The 22,116-nt window shown below is 42.1% G+C and overlaps 1 protein-coding gene across 1 annotated transcript in view; it reads right to left on the reverse strand.

The window, feature by feature from the left end:
* Positions 1-663: 663 nt before the first annotated feature.
* Positions 664-22,116, reverse strand: part of gldc (glycine dehydrogenase (decarboxylating)) — a 35,748-nt gene continuing 14,295 nt past the window's right edge. The window contains exons 4-25 of the mRNA XM_077601402.1: positions 19,213-19,377; positions 19,062-19,139; positions 18,843-18,990; positions 17,706-17,902; positions 17,509-17,605; positions 17,323-17,428; positions 17,121-17,260; positions 15,402-15,482; positions 15,205-15,302; positions 14,120-14,204; positions 13,903-13,944; positions 13,682-13,824; positions 13,295-13,370; positions 11,918-12,043; positions 11,695-11,844; positions 10,610-10,722; positions 10,396-10,537; positions 8,863-8,974; positions 4,191-4,286; positions 3,343-3,515; positions 3,190-3,270; positions 664-1,725 (exon numbers count right to left, since the gene is read on the reverse strand). Of these exons, the coding sequence (XP_077457528.1) occupies positions 1,585-1,725; positions 3,190-3,270; positions 3,343-3,515; positions 4,191-4,286; positions 8,863-8,974; positions 10,396-10,537; positions 10,610-10,722; positions 11,695-11,844; positions 11,918-12,043; positions 13,295-13,370; positions 13,682-13,824; positions 13,903-13,944; positions 14,120-14,204; positions 15,205-15,302; positions 15,402-15,482; positions 17,121-17,260; positions 17,323-17,428; positions 17,509-17,605; positions 17,706-17,902; positions 18,843-18,990; positions 19,062-19,139; positions 19,213-19,377 (2,590 nt within the window). The 3' untranslated portion in view covers positions 664-1,584. The remainder of the gene's footprint in view (positions 1,726-3,189; positions 3,271-3,342; positions 3,516-4,190; positions 4,287-8,862; positions 8,975-10,395; positions 10,538-10,609; positions 10,723-11,694; positions 11,845-11,917; positions 12,044-13,294; positions 13,371-13,681; positions 13,825-13,902; positions 13,945-14,119; positions 14,205-15,204; positions 15,303-15,401; positions 15,483-17,120; positions 17,261-17,322; positions 17,429-17,508; positions 17,606-17,705; positions 17,903-18,842; positions 18,991-19,061; positions 19,140-19,212; positions 19,378-22,116) is intronic.

Genomic DNA, 22,116 nt, shown 5'->3' on the forward strand with positions numbered 1-22,116 from the left:
AAAATTAAAAAGCTTGTATGCATGAACCAGTGAGAATTCATTACCCGAGGAGCCGTGTTTTTGTTTCAAGTCCATTGAATCAATTTCAAGCTGATCTCTGCGACCTCCCCTATTCTCTAGCCCAGGGGTGGCCAACTCCGGTCCTCGAGAGCCGCTATCCTGTGTGTTTTCCATATCTCCCTCTTCTAGCACACCTGAATCAAATGACCAACTCGTCAGCAAGCCATCCAGAAGATTGATACCGATCCTGATTATTTGATTCAGGTGTGTTGGTGGAGGGAGACATGGAAAACAGACCGGATAGCGGCTCTCGAGGACCGGAGTTGGCCACCCCTGCTCTAGCCGATGCTAACGACGGTTTCAAATATCTATAATTGGTCATCAACGAGTTTTCCAAGAAAGCCTGGTCTTGAGGACCAAGAAGGCCGGTGACGTGGCGGGCACGTTTCAATCCATTCAAGTAGTGAGCGCCGTCCTGCAGAAAATACAAACTGACCGACTCACTTTTGAAAAAAAAAACACGTGTATTATGCCATAGCTGTAGACTACAACATGAAACATGCGGTCAGCATTTTGTGCATTACCTACTTCACCGTGGATGTGGAATGTCTTATAACAATGTGTTAAGATGCTAGGATGATGAGCTTAAAAATGATGCTATCGTAGCATATTTTATCAGACATTTTATTTTTATTTTTTTATACAAATTGTTGGAATGGTGGACCTTTCTGGTGGAAGATTTTGTAAACCAAGGTGACATCAGCCTATTTAACAGTATTCTCCCAGTTCAGGCATTTGTATGTTTTTTTTAATATCTGACAGTGATGGTACATTTTTGGTTTCCTGTCCAATACTTTCAGAGCTTGCTTATAAATGCTTCAATTGGTTTTAGTGATGTCTTGCTGGTCGATGACCAACTTGTTAGGCAAGAAGTCATGTGTGATATGATCATTGAGTCAAAATAGTTTACAGATACAGGAGTTAGATTGTTTCTCATGAACCTAAAGTTGGACAAATTAAATTTAATTCTATTACAGTGTTTTTTTATGTCATTTAAAGTTGTGAGTCAAGAGTGATGCCTATGGATTTAAATTCTTGGACTGCATTGATTGTTTTACTTTGGACAAAAACATTAGGACCAGTGTCAGTTGTCACTCTTTTTGAGAAGTACATGTTTAAATACAGTTGGGACTTTTCAAGCATGAACCTTGATATTACACCAGAAATAACTTGGTTGGGGCCCATGATGAAAAACCAAGAATAAAGTTGCATTAAGCAAACTCATGACACATCATATTAGAAGTATGTCATAATTTTTAACATAATACAATCACATATCCCATTTTATCCAGTCTTATCAAATTTCAACATCACATCATGATAGTGTATTTTATTTTAAAATGGTATGGCACCAATACGCCTCTGTATTTGAAATGATTTAAAAAAAATTAAGCCTCAATCCCAGTGTCCAACTAACTATGAAATAAATGATGCAACCAATGTGACTTTTCACAATAATTTGAGGGCTTTTTGACCAAGCCTTTGAGGAATGATGGAATGCGCTAAAAAAGGAAAGGAAAACCCCTATGAGGAGGCCCTGTTCTCCTCATATGGGGACTCGTAGACCTCCATCGGGGGGCAGGTGCACACCAGGTGCTGGTCGCCGTAGATGTCATCGATTCGCGAGATGGTCGGCCAAAATTTGGTTTCAGGCCGGATGTAAGGCTGAAAAATAAAAGATGGACAAAAACATCGTGGTACCGGTTAATTTTCTTTTCATATTGTCAGATTTCAGTAAAATGCTATTTTTCCAAGAAGATAATTTACTTTGCTGTTAATTGTGAGTTTGCCACTCACATTGGTGACACATTCAATGCAGCATAATCTTAAACTGAAAAAAACCTATTTTTTTATTGATATTGAAGTAAAAAGAAAAAAGCATGTACCGTATTTATTCAAGTATAACGCTCACACGTGTATAACGCGCACCCATAATTTGTGACTAAAAATGTTACACTACATTGTTTTTTTCACCTTTTCTCAGTTCTTACCAAGGATTGCACTGGTACTGGTAACTGGCAAATGCTGAACACATGTCCCCTTGAGAAAACATTTACTCACAACATATGTTACTGAAACAAACTACCAGTATGAACACAATTCTCAAATGTAATTTACAATTTGAAATCCTTAAAGTCTAATTCATCATCACAATATTTAAAATGTTTCATAGTCTGATTCATCATCATCAGATTCACCAAACAATTGATTCCATTCTTCTTGAGTACTATTTTCTAAGTGTGAGCACCGGCCAATAGAATGGGCTCTTGCGCCCCATCTGGCAGACAAAGAGGTTTTTTCGTCACCGGCGGAGGGCAGTGTTCCACTGAGATTCGTGTATAACGCCCACCGAACTCTGATACAGTTTTTTGGTACTAAATTTTGCGCATTATACTTGAATAAATACGGTAAGTATAAAAAACTTTTTGTCCACGGTATACAGTGGTACTTCTACTTACGAAATTCTTGAAGACATGGTTTCGCATTCTACATTTTTCGTAAGTAGAGTCGCATTTTACATGTAAATGGCCGAATGTGTTCCAAGATCCATATTCTACTCCCTAAATTCATTAAAAATTCTGAAAGTATACCAGTTTTGTATGACATATTTGAGAAAAATAAAATTATTTATCAGGTCAATAAAATGAAGACATGAAAAGACTTTCCATTGCGGTGGAAAGGCGAGCGAGAAAATGAAGTGAAGAGATCCAACGACAATTGCCTTTGACGACTTTGCATAATTTTCCTGAAATGCGCAAGGCACACGTCAAACTATGCGATATCATGACTTGTGAACACTTGATAAGAGACCCCACTTCTTTTCAATCGCACCAGAAATAACTTTTTTATAAGAACTATGTGACAAACAAGAGTCGAAGGCACATAAAGAAACAGCTTTCCGCTAGCCAGTTGGAGGCCAGCTGGGTTTTAGAATGGCAACTGTCACACCAATTAAAAAAAATAAAGCCACTGATTTTCATAACTTTGAATTCTTTCGTATCCAGAGACCTTCGCGAGTAGAGGTACCACTGTACTCCAATTTTATTAAAATGTTTTATATTTATTTTGGCGGATTACGTAAAACAAGTTCTGGGTTAGACTACTCCCAAAATGGGGAAAGAAAATTACCAATGGGAAGGCGGCAAACTCTCTAGAATAAGGTCTGTCCCAGTTGGTCGAGGACACGCAGGCCAGCGAGTGAGGCGACATCTGAAAGGACAAATGCGGATGAGACGGCGTCAATGTCTGTCTCTCTGGGCTATGCTCATGGCCGACACAAACCTTGAGCGGGTTCACACGGGAGTCCATTCTGCCCTCCTCGATATCTGCGATCTCCTGTCGGATACCCAGCAGAGCGTCACAGAAGCGATCCATCTCCGCCTTGTCCTCCGACTCGGTGGGCTCGATCATCAGCGTTCCCGCCACTGGCCACGACATGGTGGGCGCGTGGAAGCCTGACAGAAGAAAACCAAATATTTGTAGCGGACGCCGCGAGGGCAGTTTTTCCCCAACCACTGTGCCGTGGGAAATTGCAAGAAGTCAAACAATGTAATATTCAGAGAGAAAAATTAATATGAATATAATGAGACTAAAATTGAACGATTACAAGGTTAAAATCAAAACATGATAAATGTTCAATTATAAATTATAATATTACAAGATTCAAATTGTGAAACATTCATTTTGTTGCTTATTTTTCTCTAACATGAACCAGAAGTTGTCTGGTTTTAACAGCATCAACTTTTGGCGATGTCAAGTCTGTGCGAGCACAACATTTTTTTGCGTAATATCAGGAGATTTAAGTCATATTTGGAGAAAAGTCAGAAAATTGTGCAATTAAACACATTACATTACTTATTTTTGCATCACTTGAACCAGAAGTTGTTCAGGGTCCGCAGACATCGACTTTTGGTGACATTAGGTCAGTGTGAAAAATTAGATTTTGGAGGTTAATGTGATTCCTGCTGATAAAACGTTGATGAGAATGACTATTGTTAATATAGGCGACATAGATTTAAATGAAAAGATTATCAGATGGTGGTGTCCCTTGAGATTTTTTCAATGCAAAAAGTGTGTCGCAGCTCAAAAAAGGTTGGGACACACTGCGCTAGGGGACGGTGGGAACTCACCGTAATCTTGGAGCCTCTTGGCTACGTCCACTGCCTCCACGTTGGCTGTTTTCTTGAAGGGCCTCACATCCAGGATGAACTCATGCGCCACAAAGCCTGTAGAGCAAAACAGCTGGCGTTTTGCAACCTTGACAATGAACAAATGACTTCAACTTCTCTTTAAAGTATTTGATTTGACAATGATTTAATCAAATCATACATGAGCCACATTCATCCCGATTTGATCTCGTGTGGGCTGGAGCAGTTTTTTGGGGGGGAAAATAGGTAAACTCACTCACAGCAATTGATGGCACTACATGCCCAATTCATTTTGACTGGGAAGAGAGAATTAACAAACGAGATTCAGAGCTAGTCCTCTCAGATTAGGGTAATAGAACATCTATTGTTCTCAATGGCAACAAAAGAGTTACTTTGTGGGGCACTTCCTAATAATTTATATTAAAAAAATGCTTGGTCAAACTTAACTCTATGTAATGAAACATAATAGCACACTGCTCCATCGCAAAGTGTAATCAGGATGGATTTCTGCTTTATAATTCATTATTGTGTCTGTTTGGAATGTGTGAAATTGTCTCATCTCATCTCATTTTCTCAACCGCTTTATCCTTATTAGGGTCACGGGGGTGCTGGAGTCAATCCCAGCTGTCTCCAGGCCAGAGGCGGGGGACTCCCTGAATCGGTGGCCAGCCGATCGCAGACCACAAGGAGACGGACAACCATGCACACTCACACCCATACCTAGAGGTAATTTAGAGTGTCCAATCTACCTTGCATGTTTTTGGAATGTGGGAGGAAACCGGAGTACCCGGAGGAAACCCACGCAGGCGCAGGGAGAACATCCAAACTCCACATAGATGAACATGACCTGGATTTGAACCCAGGACCCCAGAGCTGTGAGGTCGACGCGCTAACCACTCGCTCCACCGGGCGCCCGAGTGAAATTGTTCATTTGATAATCTTTTTAAAAAGAAACACCGTGGCACCGCTACTTAAGAATCCTCGGACATACAAAATGTTCATGTTAGAAAACACTGATATGCAAATTACTGTTCCAAGATACGAAAAGCTGTCCAACTTATGGACAAATTACAAGTGCATATTCTTTGATATAGCCGCATTTAAGAGTGTTGCTTTTGAGTGAACGCTCTGGACTTAGCAGCCAAGACAGGCTCACCTGCCACTCACAACATCTATGCAACACAACCTTATTGACATCAAGGGCGCAGTACACATGGCCCTTGCGCCCGCGAATGCGTGAAGTTGCCACAAACAAGTGACGCTACAATATACCGTATTAGCCTGAATATAAGATGACCCCCTCTTATTGAAGACTCAAATTTGCAAAAAGACTGTTTGAACACAATTTAATTTTTATACAGAAAATAATTACAGCAGATCTGAAACAAATTATAACAATATATGCAAGAGTCTTGTAACACCGCTGAAGGCGGAAAACATTGCAATTAACATAACGCAAACTGATTTAAACTTGAGTCGCTGAGATCAGAACATTACTCCTCACAAACATCATCTGCTTCGCTGTGCTCAGTGTCACTGTCCTCACTCCGATCCTCTGGCTCCTCCCATAGCACGTCATCTTCACTGCCATCCAGGGCATTTGATATGCAACATTTTTAAACCTGTGGATGATGCTCTTTGGGGAAACTGCATGCCATGCGTGGAGGATCCACTCACAGAGCAAACGTACGTATCAGAGGCACTTGAATCTTTCCAGTCGGGGTGAGTGCGTGATCACGAGACAGGAGCCACTCTGTGTATTTGCTTCGCAGATTGTCTTTGAATGGTTTGTTGGTCACAACATCCAACACCTGCATCTGACTGGTCATTCCCCCCGGAATGATCACCAATGATCGCCTTCACTTGTTTTTTGACTGGATCAGACAAGTGTCCACCAAATGCATCCAAAATCAACATGTTCCTGTTTTTTCCCCCCAGAGTCCCCCAAGTCGTCTGCCCCACAAGGCCTTGAGCCAGTCCACTATGAACTCGGTTATGATCCAGCGGTTTTCCTGGGTACGTACAATAATGCCATCTGGCATCGCCTGCTTGGGTACTGTCATACGTTTTAAAATCATATCCGGAGGGAGTTTTGTTCCATCTGCGAGGCAGGCTAACATGATGCTAATGCGCCTCTTCTCATTTCTAGTGGATTTGAAAATAATTTTGAGAACATCTTTTCTTGTGTACGAGTTCTTGGAAGCGGCCTCTCTGAGGACCACGGAAAGCTTTTCTCTGACTGAGAGCATTTTTTTAGCCGATCTTTTTTAGCTCTCCATCTCTGTACATTACACCCCACTTTGCAATTGTTTTCATTTATCATCATCATCTTGAAGTTTGCATCATAAATTCTCCTCAGCCGCCGGTTAACCTGGCCAATATTCCACGCACTTCCCACCAGGTTGTCGCTATGTTAATCAATTTATTTCTTCTCTTCTTTTCCTCTCTTATCTTTCTTACTGCTATTTTGTATTTTTCTTCTACATACTACCGCTCTTTTTATTTTCCTTCTTTGTGACAGAGGTTTGCTATGGCCTAGGGAGTTAAGTTCAGCATTCGCTTTGAAGCTATCTCTTGCCATCTTGCGTTGTGAATGCGTATGATGTCGAGACTGAAAATAAGACAACTCCCACTTTTTCGGTCTTATTGCATTGCAAAAACACTGTCTTATAATCGGGCCAATACGGTACTTCTGGTCTCCGATAGTATTTTTTTTCCATTGTCGTTCTAGTTTCCATTTTATCTGCCAACACCTACCTAGGCTCCCATTTGCAGTGGCTCTATGAAAGTGCAAGGTTAGTTGTGCTGTAGAAGACAGGCAGTTTAGCAGAGGAGCCCTTGCATCAAAGTGGAATTAGTGAGTCAAGATATGACCGGCCTTGTCTCCATGGCTGTGAGTTCCTGATTCTTTTGCCCCTCCTCGTTCGTCACGGAGTTGTTTCTTGAGTTTTGGTCAGTGCGCCTCACATAATTTGAAGTCGTTGGTTTATTATTATATATATTATTTGTTTACATATTGTATACAATTTGGTTCTAATGTGGATTTTAATGCTTTTCTCTTTACTTGCGCACAGCTATTTAAACGGCATTTAAAAAAAAAAAGCAAACGCCTGGGAGAAATCACTTGGATATTTTAGTGGGCCGGCTCTGTGTTGTCCTGCATCTCATAATCGCTTATTTTGGCAACAGTGCCCCCATTCTCTGTGGTGGTCGAGTGGTGTAATTGTAGTTTAAAATTTGCAATTTTTTGTGAAAGTTTGCAATATTATTGTTGACAGAAATTATTTCACTATAATTATTGTCATCATTTTATCGCCCAGCTCTAGGATAGTAATCACATTGTGAGATATTGGCTGTGCTCAATTTAACCTGCTGTCAGCAACAGGCAGCTTACTTCAATGAGGTACCCCAACTCGTTAGAACATCGGCCGCAGCAAGCTGCTGCTAGCTGCTATCTTCTGTCATGCTGACAGTGCCAGGGGAAATGTGTTTTGATGCGACCATTGAGTCCAACTCGTCTATGCAGGGAACATTGTGGGTAACCTGTGGCACACCAGCTTTGTCGAGGAACAATTCTAAAAATGTGTCGGCTACTCCTACTGACGCAACTACTGCAAAAATGACCCACAAATTGAAACGTAAAGAAGGCAACGAATCACAATCCCAAGATCCTTAAATCCGTTGAACCAAAATAAATAATACGTATATTTCAGAAGTAAATTTTGATTGTTTTTAAACAAGTGTCGATTTTATAAATTAATATATCTGTATTTATTTTTGTTTCTTATTTTTCCCTTTTTTTTATATTCAAATTTTCTTATTCTTTTTTACTGTTACTTTTTCAAATTCATTTCATAATTTTGTAGGCCGCATGGTGATAAAGTGGTAGTAAATCTGCCTCCCGGACCTGAGGTCAAGGGTTCAATCCAGCACTTTTGGTGGTATTCATGTGGAATTTGCATGTTATCTATGCGAGCTTTCTCTGGGTATTCCTTAGGTGTGAGTGAGATGTGTATGGTTGTTTGTCTCTCTCTGCCCTGCCATTAGCTGGCAACCAATTGAGGGTGTTCCCCACCAACTGCACATAGCCTAACCCTACCAGGGGTCGGGAACCTTTTTGACAGAGAGCCATAAACAATTCATATTTTCAAATGTTATTCCTTGAGAGCCATTCTCATAATTTAAAATTAAATGACCAGTGTGCATTTTTTGTCATGTTGTCACTTTTAAAGACAAAAAGTCTTTGAATTCTTTTCACAACATTGCTACACTGTTGCTTATCAATGAGTATCAGTGAGAGTATGCATGCAGATAGGTCTAAATTTAAAAAAAGGGGGAGGGCTAGATAGCCACAGTGCCGATATGATGCTCCTATTTGCGCGATCGGGACTCAGTATTTTCACCATAGGTTTCCATATTTGACCTCGGAGAACCATATGCAACCATCAAAAGAGCCGTATATGGCTATGGTCATAGGTTCCCTACCCCTGCCCTAACACCTGCAACCCTCATGAGGACGAGTGGTACAGCAGACAAATCAATAGTATTTTTGCACTGATACTATTTGTACTTGTGTACTCCCCCAAATGCTTTTTGATCTATATTGGTTAAATGTAAATTGAGGCATAAAGTGTAGAAAGGAGAAGGTAGGTACCTTTGGATCCTCTGAAAAGGATCTTGTAGTGTCCCTCCAGCCTCTTAGCCATGTAGTTGGCATTAAGGATAGCCACCTCGGTGGCATGGAGCAGTCCCTTGGCACCCATCATCTTCCGGGGGAAACAATTCACTGTCAACATTTCCAGCTAAAATCTCAATCATGCTCATACACTTACTACACCTCACAGCAACTTCAATTCAAGACTTTATAATAGCGTCGCACCAATCCGTTTTTAATGATTTTTTTCAGTTTCTTTATATTATATTTGGTTGACTTCCTATTGGTTTTGGGACATTTGCAGGTCACTTTCTGATCATTTGGAGGCATTCCCGTGTCACTTCCTATACATCGATCACTTCCTGTTGATTTTGGCATACTTCCCATCTGTTTTGGGGCATCTACAAGTGATTAATGATTTATAGGTCACTTCATCTTCATTTTTGGGGCATTTCTGAGTCACAACCTGTTGCTCTTGGTTGACTTTGTCAGTTCTTGTTGATGTTGTTGCTTTAGGTCCTAAAGCAGGGGGTCTCCCACTCCGGTCCTTGAGGCCCCCTATCCAGTCCATTTTGCATATCTCCCTCCTCTACAACACCTCAATCAAATGATCAATTAATCAACAAGCTTTACAGCAGCTTGATCACGATCCTGATTATTTGATTCAGGTGTGGTGGACAGAGACATGGAAAACAGAATGGATAGGGGCACTCGAGGACCGGAGTTGGAGACCCCTGCTTTAAGGGGTGCGGGGGCCCGGCGGCTGAGTGGTTAGTGCATCAGCCTCACCTTTCTGGGGTTCTAGGCTCGATCCAAGGTCAGTTCTCGTGTGTGGAGTTTGCATGTTCTCCCTGGGCTTACGTGGGTTTTCTCCAGGTACTCCGATTTCTTCCCACGTTCCAAAAACAAGCATGGTATGTTGGTTGAACACCCTAAATTGCCCCTAGGTACGAGTGTGAGCGTGAATGGTTGTCCATTCAATGTCCATTCAGGGTGTCCCCTGCCTGGTGCCCGAAGTCAGCTGGGATAGGCCCCAGCACACCCCGTGACCCTTGTGAGGATAAGCGGATCAGAAAATGAATGAATGAATGAATGTTTTAGGGGACTGTTGGATGACTTTCTGTTGATTTTGGGCCATTTCATGTTAATTTGGGGGCATTTAAATGTCACTCTGGATTTTGAGGGTGTTCGTCAGTCATATCCTATTGATTTCCATTCACTTCCTGTTAGTTTTTGGGCCACTTCCTGGTCACTTTCTGTTGAGTTTTAGATGTGGATTTTCTGTGTCACTTCCTGTTGATTTTGTTTGCATTTTTGGGTCACTTGTGGTTAGTTTTGGGGCAATTATGAACCACTTTTTATTTAATTTAGGTCACTTTCTAATGATTTTGGGGCATTTCCTATTGATTTGCGTTAATGCCTCGTTGGTTTTGGCGTACTTTTGGATCACTTTCTGGATCCTTCATGTATATTTTGTGTCACTTCTTTAATTGTAAAGTGTGCACTAGTTGTGAGCTTTTTGGGTGGGGCAACCTTGATGTATGCCCAGGAGATGGGCAGAATGGCGCTGGAGCCCCAGGGAGCGGCGCTAATGGTGCCCAGGGAGCTGCCGCTGTCCACCGAGCGCATGGAGACCACCGGGTGGCTAGGCAGGAATGGGGCCAGGTGAGCTTTCCTGGAAGGGGTGAGGGGAAAGCGGTTTAGACAAGAGCACTGCAGACGAGTCGGTAGTCGTCACAAGGCTCACACTCCAATGGGGCCCATGCCAGGTCCTCCACCACCATGTGGGATGCAGAAGGTCTTGTGAAGGTTGAGGTGAGACACGTCCGAGCCGTAATCCCCGGGACGACACAAGCCCACCTGGAAAGCATTTTCACAAGTACTTTTGTTTATTTCCCTGCATATAGACTTCTAATCTCATGTTGATCAGAACATTCTCAGGCAGTCCTCTCTGTTCATATTACAGTTGTACCTTAACTTACGAAATTAATTGGTGCCAAGACTTTTTTCATAACTTGAAAATTTCGTAAATAGGTGTACTTTATGTAAATTCTCTAATTCGTTCCACGGTCCTCACACAACTACCAACTAAACCCTTTAAAATTGATCAAAGTGTCCCAATTTTGGATGAAAGATGTGAGGAAACACACAAAAATGAGAGAAAATTATAAGGACATTTTTTATTTATGTCTTAAAATAAATAAAGCATATGAAAATGTGCCTTGCGCTGCTGAAATATTTCCCTCTGCGGCCGTTATGAATGTAATACCCGTGTTTTCCCGCCAGATGGCGTCAAGATCCCGTTCTACCAGGGCCGGAAGCCGTCCACTTTGTAGTACATTTTAGACTTATACGTGTCCCCTATATGTGTGTGTGAAAATACTCACCACATTGCATTTGTACAGTTTTTAATTGCTTAATAAGGGGAATTCAAAATAAAACAACAGATAAGGAAATGCATTTACTTTTTGGGGGATTTTGTAACTTGGATCTTTTTTTGTATCTCGAGTCACTCATTTGCATATAAAAAAATTGTAACCTGAAACTTTCGTACCTAGAGGCATTCGTAATTAGAGGTATGACTGTAATTAGAAATCTAGCGCTGTGAAAGGCACCGAATGCATTATTGGAAAAAAGGGTTAATTTATTTTAAGAAAATCCTTTAAAGAAAAAACTAAAGGTCAAACGTTATTTTTTTTCAAATCTGAACAAATTTAAGGAATTAATAAGACTTTTCAAACCCCCTTTTTTATACCACGCCGTCTGTGGCCACCAGAAGGGAACAGAATATTGCAAACTCCAAATTTGCGGTGCTATTTGGTCTGGACGCACCTGAGCATTCATGTTGGCACCGTCCAGATAGACCTGGCCGCCGTGCCGGTGAATGAGCTCACACACATCCTGGATCTGCTCCTCAAAGACGCCGAACGTGGACGGGTATGTGATCATCATGGCCGCTAGGTTGGCCTTGTGCTTATCCACCTGGAAAGAACGAGGATCGAAAATGCGAAGTTGTGTAGACTCCCTTTAGAATGACATGGTGTGTGTAAAATACCAGGCTTTTGAGATGGGAGAGATCGATGTTGCCGTCCTTGTCCACCTCCACCACCTGCACCTTCATGCCTGCCATTTGAGCGCTGGCCGGGTTTGTGCCATGCGCAGACTTTGGGATTAAGCATACCTACAAATACACACAAAAAGCAGTCTATTCAAAATCCAAAGGATATAAATTCGTATCCTTTTTTTCACTCATTGGGTGCCATTAATGGTGCTACAAACATTCATGTGCTCCTCACAGACAAAATGGTTTGGATGTCTAGCGCCGTCAATGGCACTGAAAGATAAGCATTCACAGCCGGTTCTCCAGCCAGTTTTAAGTAGATTTCATATCTGTTGTTGTCAATGGCAGGCAATTAGTTAATTTAATCAATTTTGTGTCACTTCTAGTAGTACATTTTGAGGCCTTCGGGGGTCACATCCTATCATTTCCTGTTGAGGGTATTAGGGTATTTCCTGTTTAAAGGTCACTTAGAGGTTGATTTTAAGGCATTTTCTAGGTTACGTCCAGTTGAATTCAGTTTACTGCCTGTTGATTTTGGACTTCAAAGTCAAAATGAATTGGACATCCACGAGTGACAAATTCAATTTATCGCAAGAGAATAGAAGTTGTGTGTGTTGCAAAATTAAGCTACGATATTGTGTTGCTTCCTCCTGCAGAAGGTTAAACACCACATTCAGAATAGATTGGACGTCTACCACTAATAAACTCTTTTCAATTCACCTGTAGAAGGTTGATTAGATTCTACACAATTGCACAATGGCACTGGCAAAGTTCAATTGGTAAAAATTGATCGAACATGAATATTTTTTAATGAAAATCCCAAGTTGTTGTCTGTGTTTTCAATGACAAATGATTCTTAATGTTTAAGCTTCCCACCAGTGACTAAGTGATCTGCTGCCTTATTAGGGTGACAAGGATTACATTGCGCAAAAGCATCAGCAAAAAACAAACAAACGCCAAATATGGAATCTTCTCCATTCGGACTTTGACTGTTTCAAGCTATTTCCTATCTAAGACACGCAAACATCAAGACCGACACCGCCAGATGTAAAGTTGCAAACGAGTCCAGTCAGTTTTTTTTTTTAATCTTGGAGGTTTATCTTGGACATGGTGACCAATCAGCAAGTGTTATGTCATGTTGACCCATTGTGCAATCAAGAAATACAAGTGATAAAGATTGGAGATCTCACAGAAGGAAAGGACTGTCGAAAGTGTAGCAGTAGACTGCAAAAAAAAATCAGTTTTACCGGGTTTATCTGTTTCTAGTTAAAAGGTTCTCGTCTGCCTTAACTTATTCGTTGCCATTGATGGTGCGTTTTCCAACCTTAATTAATAATACCAAAACAAGTTGTGACATCAGGGGCCACTTACGCTTCTTGACCTCTCCCCCTTTGAGTTTAGGTAGGCCTTAATGGCTGCCAACCCAGCGTATTCTCCCTGAGCGCCACTGGAACACAAACAAACAAATAAACAGACCATTCACATTCAAATGGTGTTTACATGTGAAGCTAACTTACATACATCCTTGTGTCTAGCATTGCACCCTTGTTTGGGTCCCTATACCTATTCCAATAGTTGGCTGTGTGGTTTCAGATGATAGTGTACCAATAAAACTACTGTCCCCAATCCATTTGAATTGGGAGGGTGAGCAGCGAATGAACAAATGTCTATTTACTATCACCCTATACCAGGCTTCTGTTTTTGGATCAGCACTTTTTGGAGCACTATTAAAAATACCTTTAATTTGAAGCGGCTAACCTGTTGGGTTGGAAGGAGATCTTGTCGTAGCCCGTCACCTCGCAGAGGTCACTCTCCAACTGCTTGAAGAGCTTCTGGTAGCCTTCAGCTTGATCCAGAGGCACGAACGGGTGAATGTTGGCAAACTCTCTCCACGTGATTGGCTAAAAATAAAATAAAAAATATGTTTTAATTGTCTTACATGAAAAACAAATCTATATGATTACAAGAAAATGGCCTACCATGAGCTCTGAGGAACTGTTTAGCTTCATAGTGCAGGAACCCTAAAACAGTCGCCCAGATTATTACTCATTATTAGAGCGATTCAATTAACTTATTGGCTGCGATTGACTGTGCTAGACCTCCAATCCTTTTTGACTGGAAGGGACAAACGCGTTGAAGGTCTGGCACCGTCAATGGCAGCCAATGAGTTAAGTAGCCTTATGGTTGACTTCTCACCAACGGGATCATACTGTGGACCAGCGAGATGTCTTTGTTCTCCAATCGTTTCATGTAGCGCACAATGTTTGTCTCCGAGTGGTAACTGAGGAAGACCCAAAGTATAACATTTGGCAACATGCTAACGTTAGAACCATTTTAAAAGTTGAACCACGTGATATTGTGATGCAAGACACTTTGCAACATGCTAATGTTAACGCTAAGCATGGAGAAACCATGGCTTTTTAAAAAAATATGAACCAGTGTTAAAAGAGTAGCCCCGAAATCAATTATCGTCTCGAAGCATTTTACACTGTGCATGATCTCCATCTGCTGGATAGGCATGTTTCTGTTTTTAACAAAGTCCTCAAAGCCTCATTTCACGCTGTCATGTAATGATTATTAGCCTTTACATATGTTCAATAAGGTTTCCGAGTTTTCAAATTCCGATGAAACACTGCGATTTGTCGACACATCTGGTGAAATACGAGGCCTCGTCTGCAATGGTCACGTAATTTGATGGACTGATGCAGTGCTTGGTACATTGTTTCGACACGCCTCTGCTTCATTTGCTCGAATCGGATTCGAGCAGTAAGGCTCGAGTGTTACATCTCAAGTTAACGCTTTTGCAAAAGATAACAGACCAATGATATATGATAGAACTCAAAGATATTAGAGGCCAAGTCTAGAATATTTATTACCCTAGTAAAGATAAAAGTTAATAAACGCTAACTGCTGGCATGAAAAAAAAATCACTTACTGAACTGCTGCTAATAGTTAACGAAGAACATGACTGATAAAAAATTACTTGGGCTTTGAATGGATTTCCAGATCATTCTCCCTTAACGCGTTTTGCTGTCATTGACAGGAATAGAGGTCTGATGTATTTGGACTCGAGGGTCTATCTAATGGCAAAGTAGTTATACAAATTCACAGGAGGAGGAAGAACAATGCTGCATGTGCCTCTGGAACCACAGTTCACAGGCGCCTGATTGGATGTCTATCCCCTCCATCAGTGGGCAATAAATTTAGGATAAATCTTGGTGGCTATTGCATCTTGCTAACATTCCATTCCAAATATAAAATAAATTTTTAGTTAACCTAACCTGTTGAAGACCTGGTGCGTCAGATACTTGCTAGTTCTCTTGAAAGGACTCCCCATGATGCCTTTCATCCGCTCACCCATCTTCTCTGCTATAAGTTCCTAAGAAGGAGATAAAGCATCAAGACCAGGGATTAGCCCAACCCACAAAAACAGAAAAAGAAACAGAGTGGGTAGAAAGTAGTCCTTGTGTAAACATACGGCAGAGGACTCGCAACCAAAGACCCACAACAAGTCATCCAAGTCCCTTTCAGTCACCGTCTCATCCAATGATACGCCCAACTGCAAAGAAACAAAAAATAATTCATTCATCTTCTGCTCCGCTTATTCACACAAAAATCATGGGGTTGCTGGAGCCTATCTCAGCAAATAAATGGGCAGTAGATTGGATGCCACTCAATCGCAGAGTAAGAAAAATGAGGCAAAATAATAGTGCTTTACAATTAACCCAAAAAGCAACAAGTGAGCTGGAATACCCCCCAACCCCCTCCAAAAAAAAGAAAATCATCAAGAAGTGAAAATCCATAGAAAGTGCCACAAATCATAACGGAGTGATCGAGGAATGTGGAAGTGTGCCAAAAGCAACAGGAAATTAGCTGTAAATACATCAAAATCAGCAGGAAGTGAACCAAAATCAAAAGGATGGGATCATTAAATGCCCGCAATTTAAGAAAAAGTAACCCAAAATCAAAAGTGATCCTTAAATGCCCCCAATTTAAGAAAAAGTAACCCAAAATCAAAAGTGATCATTAAATGCCCCCAATTTAAGAAAAAGTGACCCATATTCAACAGGGAGTGACCTGTGAATACACCCACGGCAGTTCTGGGTACAGAATAACAAACACCCCTAGGGAATGTCTGCAGACGTTGCATTTACGGTAATACTTCGCCATTTCGCGCTTAAACTTTTGCGGCTTCACTACAACGCAGATATTTTTCTGGGGAAATGTTTTTAAAATTGTTTTATTATATTTTTTTGAGTTCATAAAAATGTGAAAATTGTAATCAGAACCTACTCTTGCTACTACGACTCAGCACTGAAGAATATTTTTTTGTATTTTATTTTAATAGGGGTGAGCCTACTTCGCGGTTTTGTCTGGTCCACATTAATCATGATAATTGAGGTATCACTGTACTATGTTGTTGGAGTTATTTTGGGTACTATTATATATGTGCGTACAACGAAGAAATATTAATCATTATATGTATGTGTGGAATATTAATCATTATATGTATAATCAAAATATTAATCATTATAAGATTGACAAACGCTTACTATAATTGTTACCGAAACAAACTCGAAGGTCACTTCCCCCTGCAGCTGGCTCCGATGACGTTTAATTGTTTTGCCCTGGATCCGAGGACTGTTGACTTGGAACCTCAACATCTCACCCAGTCCCTGGATCCGAGGACTGTTCATTGTTTGATTTGGATTAAAAACCTCGACCCCTCACCCAGTTGCAAGTTCGCAATGAAGATCTGCGAAGGACTCTTAAATTGTTTTGACTTGGATTCCGGAGCAGATGGCGATATCGAATCGACCTTCGAAAATACTCGCAATTGTTTTAAAATAGTGTTACTCGGTTTACCTGATATGCAATTGTTGTTGCAGTTGTTTCCGACTTTTGACCTTAATTGTGTTGTTTGGGTTACCTCTTATGCAATTGTTTTGAATAAGATAACTTTAATTGTTTTGACTGTAATGCAACTAAATGGGCAGGAGAGGAGTCGTTTCTTTAGAATCATCTGTGACGAGGACGAGTCAGGATGGATTATCTTCTTGCAAGAATAGCTGGATATGCTACGATGTCTTCCTTTTATTAAAGTATAACTATTAATGAACCTAACATATGTTTCAGATGTGCTTTTGTTGACTGTTCCCATTTAGCTGGACAGAGATACGACCAAAAGAGTCCTCACCACCCCGTCAGTGTAGATCCTGAGGTTAATATTCCTCTGGGCAGCTCTCTCCAGGATGTCTTTGGCCGTCACGCCACAGCTGATCTTCAGCGTATCGAAGAACATTTCGCTGTGCAGCCGATGTCCCGCTCTCTTCAAACCTGGAACGCCGAAAGTGACATTAGCGGTCCCGTTTACGCCCGAACTGGTGCGAGGAACTCACCCTCGGCGAGGATCAGTGTAGCGTTGTGTGTCCTCTCCGCGATGTGTTTGAGCCCTTGGGGGCCGTGGTAGAGTGCAAACATGGCTGCCATGTTGGCTAGTAGAGCCTGACCACGGGAGAGAAACGAGAGCCCGATTAAGAGACGGTTATATCTTCTTGGGAGTCGTTCGGTGTGTGACGTCCTGCCTGAGCCGTGCAAATGTTGCTGGTGGCTTTGTCTCTGCGGATGTGCTGCTCTCTTGTCTGCAGTGCCAGACGAAAAACTTCCTTTCCTGTGGCGTCCCTAGAAAATCAAACTCTGAATCACTCCAATCAAACCTAAACAAAGGTGCGCTATTTCCACAGTTTTGGTACAATCTATAACGAGGGAAATTATCTCCTACCTAGTGACACCAACCATTCTGCCCGGCAACATTCGGACCAGGTTCTCTCTGACGGAGAAGAAGGCGGCGTGAGGACCCCCATAGCATAGTGGCACCCCGAACCGTTGGGAGCTCCCCAGCGCAATGTCCACCCCGAACTCGCCGGGGGGACGCAGCACGCACAAGGCCAGTAGGTCCGTCGCACAGCAAGCCAGAGCCTATGACAGATCCATTTACGACGTTCAGAAAGAGAAGGAACTGGCTTATTTGGACGCACGGAGATGCGTTTGATTTTGACGAGTTGGCGGACACTGACATTGACTGATGTCCAATATTAAAAGGAAGGGTATGACAGTGAACAAATGATTATTTCTAGTTGATTTTAGGGATATTCGTTCATTTGTTAATAGCCCTCCCAGTTTAAATAGATTGACATCTGTCAATGTCACTGTCTGTCAACACGTTAAAATCAAAATCATCTAAGGGTGGTAAACTTATTGAAATTCACTGAAACAGGTTGATTGGTTGCCAGATGATGGCATCTCTATCAATATCAGTCGCATTGAAAGAGTTAAAGGTGACCAAAGAAGGGCTGGGAAGTGACCCAAAATTAATAAAAGTTAGCTGGTAATGCTGATGTGACACAAAATCAACAGGAGTTGAGCCAAAAATGTCCCCAATTCAACAGGAATTGACCTAGAAATGTCCCCAAATTAACAAGAAGTGACCCAAATTCAAAAGGTGGTGACTCTGAAATATCCCCAAATCAACAGGAAATGACAAAATGAGCAGTAAGTGACCCAGAAATGTGCGCCAATTAACAGGAAGTGACGACACCAAAAACAGGAAGTGACCTAAAATGTCCCCAAATCAACTGTGAGGGGCCAGAAAGTGACATAATCACCTACAAATTATCATTCCATTGCTACAAGCCTTCCTAGTCAAAATGGACGGGATTCCAATGAGAACTAATTGGTTATTTTATCAAATAACAATGACGCCATTAAAACAGTAGGAAGCTTGTTGATTCAATGTCCTTGTTCCGTCCGGGGTTGTATGTTGTAATTTGGCAAAGTTATTATACAGAGTTGTCAAAGTCAAAAGAGCTCAGTCTGATTCGTGTATCACCAGTCAATGGCAACCAATGAAAGGTCTCACCCCTCCTTTGTGCGCCTTATCCACAAGGGCGGTGAGGTCTTCCACCCGGCCGTCGGTGTCGGGGTACTGGAAGAGAACGCCGCTGATGTCTTTCTTGCTGAAGTCCATCTCGTGCGGCGGCCTCAACACTGTCTCGACGCCGATGTAGCTGGAAGATCTCAGTCAAGCAGGGCGCCTATATCGAACGGGTACCTTTAAGATATTCGTGAGTCTGCCTACTTGGCTCTGGTCTGCACCACTGCAATGGTCTGAGGATGACAGCGAGGGTCGATGTAGAAGATCCTTCTTTTGTTCTGTCTGGGTGGAGAAAGCGAGATGCTTTAGCGGAGTTGAGCTTTCCAAGACGAGCGACACATTCGTTTCTTCTTACCTGTGGCAGAGTTGCATGGCCTCGGCGGCCGCTGTGCCCTCGTCCAGCAGTGAGGCATTGGCCATGGGTAGGCCGGTGATGTCGCAGATCATGGTCTGGTAATTGAGCAGAGATTCTAGGCGCCCTTGGGACACCTCAGGCTGATAGGGGGTGTACTGAGTTACCCTGCGTGTGAAAAGGAGCAGGGCCAGTTGGAAGGAATAAAGAACTCAGGCTGACTGAGGTTGGGTGACCATAAAATTTCAATCACAGTTAGTAGCATGAGATTCATTGCATTGTCATGCAAACAAAGCCATAGTAACACAATAATACTTGACTATCGCAGATTCACCTCAGTGCAGCTTGGAACTGCCAAATATAGATGAAAAGGTTATAGTGCAGGAACAATAATATAAACATGACAGGGGGCAAAAAAGGCCTTTCACCAGCCATTGGGGGAAGTGTCGACCTTCAGTAGTGCAGCAACTACAAATGAGGAAGAGCAGGATCCCATATATGAATGATATGTGTTTGTTTGTTTGTTGTTGCATCCATAGACGCACCGAGTGGTGCGCTCTCAACAAGTTGGCGCTGAACATCTCCAAAACCATGGAACCCATCCTGGACTTCAGACAGAACAAGCCCACTCCACTCTGCTGACCTCACTTGGACTGTTTAATAATTTATTTCCTATTTATTGAATATACAGTAATACCTCGATTAGCACGGTTAATGGGGGGGTTGGACCCCGCGAAAAGTGAAATTCCACGAAGAAGGGTCACCCCTATTAAATATATAAATATAAATATATATATATATATATATATATATATATATATATATATATATATAATATATATTTATTTATGTTTATTATTTTTTTTAATAGGGGTGACCCTACTTCGTGATTTTTTTTCCTTCAGTGCTGATCTGGTAGCAAGTGTGGCTTCTGGTGAAGAGTTTCATTATTGATTTTCACATTTTTATGAACTTTAAAAAATTTTTTTTTTTTTCTTCAGTGCTGAGTCCTAGTAGCAAGCGGAAGACTGGGGAGTTGCTTCCCGTTGCGCGTTTCAGCGTGGATTTTCACATTTTCATGAACTTTAAAAAAAAAAAGGCCCTCATGGTGTAGAGGTTCACTCGCCTGACTTCGTTGCGGGCAGACGTGGGCTCGATTCCCACAGGCGGCGGTATGTTTGGGAGTGTGGATGGTCATTTGTCTCCGTGTGCCCTACATCTGACTGGCGAACAGTCTAGGGCAGGGGTGTCAAACCGGTCCTCAAAGGGCCGCAGTGGGTGCAGGTTTTCATTCCAACTCAACAAGAGGATACCTTTTGCAAGTGTAATCAGTTAATTAAAGTCAGGTGCTACTTATTTTAGAAAACACCTGATTGGTTAAAATGTCGGCACTGGATCGGTTGGAACAAAGAGCAGGACCCTCTGCGGCCCTCGGCGGAATCGGTTTGACACGTGGTCTAGGGTGTAGTCTGCCTTTTGCCCGAAGACAGCTGGGTTAGGCTACAGCCACCCCCCAACCCTTTCGAGGATGGGCGGTATGTAAGATGAATGAATTAATGAATAAAAAAAATACAAATAAAAAAAATCCCCAGAAAAGAAATCTGCGATGTAGTGAAGCAGCGATAACCGAAGCGCGAAGAAGCTAGGTGTCTCTGTATATCTGTCTGTTTGTTGTTTTTATTTGTGCACTACGTGGTGAAAGCTTTAAATGTCATTATACTTTTTTTCACAAAATGGCACCGTCAGGCGGCAGCAGCTCTGCCCACTCTTATTTGTTTTTTGTGTTTTACAGCCTTTCTATCTTTTTTTCGTTACATTTTAGTATTTCTTAATACATTCCTTTTTACTTTACTTTGTACTCTATACTTTTTACTTTAATGTTTTTACAACTTTCTTTGTTCTCTTAGCCTGGCTTCTTTCTGCTACTTCTTTTTTGGAACCATTCACATGCCTACGCTCCAATACACATGGGATCAGCTGTGAACAATACGCATCAGAAAGAGCAACACCTCAATGCCGCTGGAAATCCGGAGCTGGACAAAAGGGTCGGGAGAAGAAGCAGACCAACCATTCCATCTATTATTATGGGGAAAGTGAGATCCCTCCCCAATAAAATGGAAGAGCTGTCAGCACTTACCAGGCCGGAAACGGATTCGAGGGGTTGTACTCTGCTACTGTTGATTCTTAAGATCCAGACTACTGAGGGACTGCGGATAGGCTTGGAAGAGTGACTCTGCATGTTTTCAACCTTGAACACATCAGTCTGCAGAAGTTCCCCATCTTGTGGAAGACTTCCTGTGTGTGGTTCCAGTTTTATCCAACTCTACAACGTCTTTTTCTTGTGTCTGTATCCGTTTTTGCTACTGCAACCAAGATGGCGCCGCTCACGTGGCAGCCGGTAGCGGTAGCTCCGTCCGCTCTTGCTCGTTTTGTGTTTTCTGTCTTTTTTATTGCATTTTGGTATTTCTTAATGATTTCCCATATACTTTGCTTGGCTTTGTACTTAGTGCTTTTTTGCTTTGTTGTTCTGCGGCCTTTGCGACTCGGCCCCACCCGTCGCGTGGCTTGGTTTTCTTTGTGCTAGCCTTAGACGTCTTTGGAGCCATTCTGCCTCAGCTGTAAACAGTGGACAATAGTGCCAGGAGAAAAGGCAACGGTCCAGACCGAGCATTCCACCATTGTTATGGGAGCGTGAAATCTCTCTCGGTCAGATGGAGGAGCTGCCGGTGCTTGCTAGGCTGCTTGTGTGCTTTGAAGCCCCCCACCGGCCTCTCCGCTGCTGCTAATAGGTGATAGGACAGCTGAGGAGGATCTAGGCAAGGAAGATGATCTTTAAAACCTCCAGACTACTGAGGGACTGTGCGGTAACCTCAGTCTCAGTCTGCAGAAGGTCCCCACCTTGTGGAC

Source organism: Stigmatopora argus, chromosome 5 (genome assembly GCF_051989625.1).
Source record: "Stigmatopora argus isolate UIUO_Sarg chromosome 5, RoL_Sarg_1.0, whole genome shotgun sequence".
Taxonomy (NCBI): Eukaryota; Metazoa; Chordata; class Actinopteri; order Syngnathiformes; family Syngnathidae; genus Stigmatopora; species Stigmatopora argus.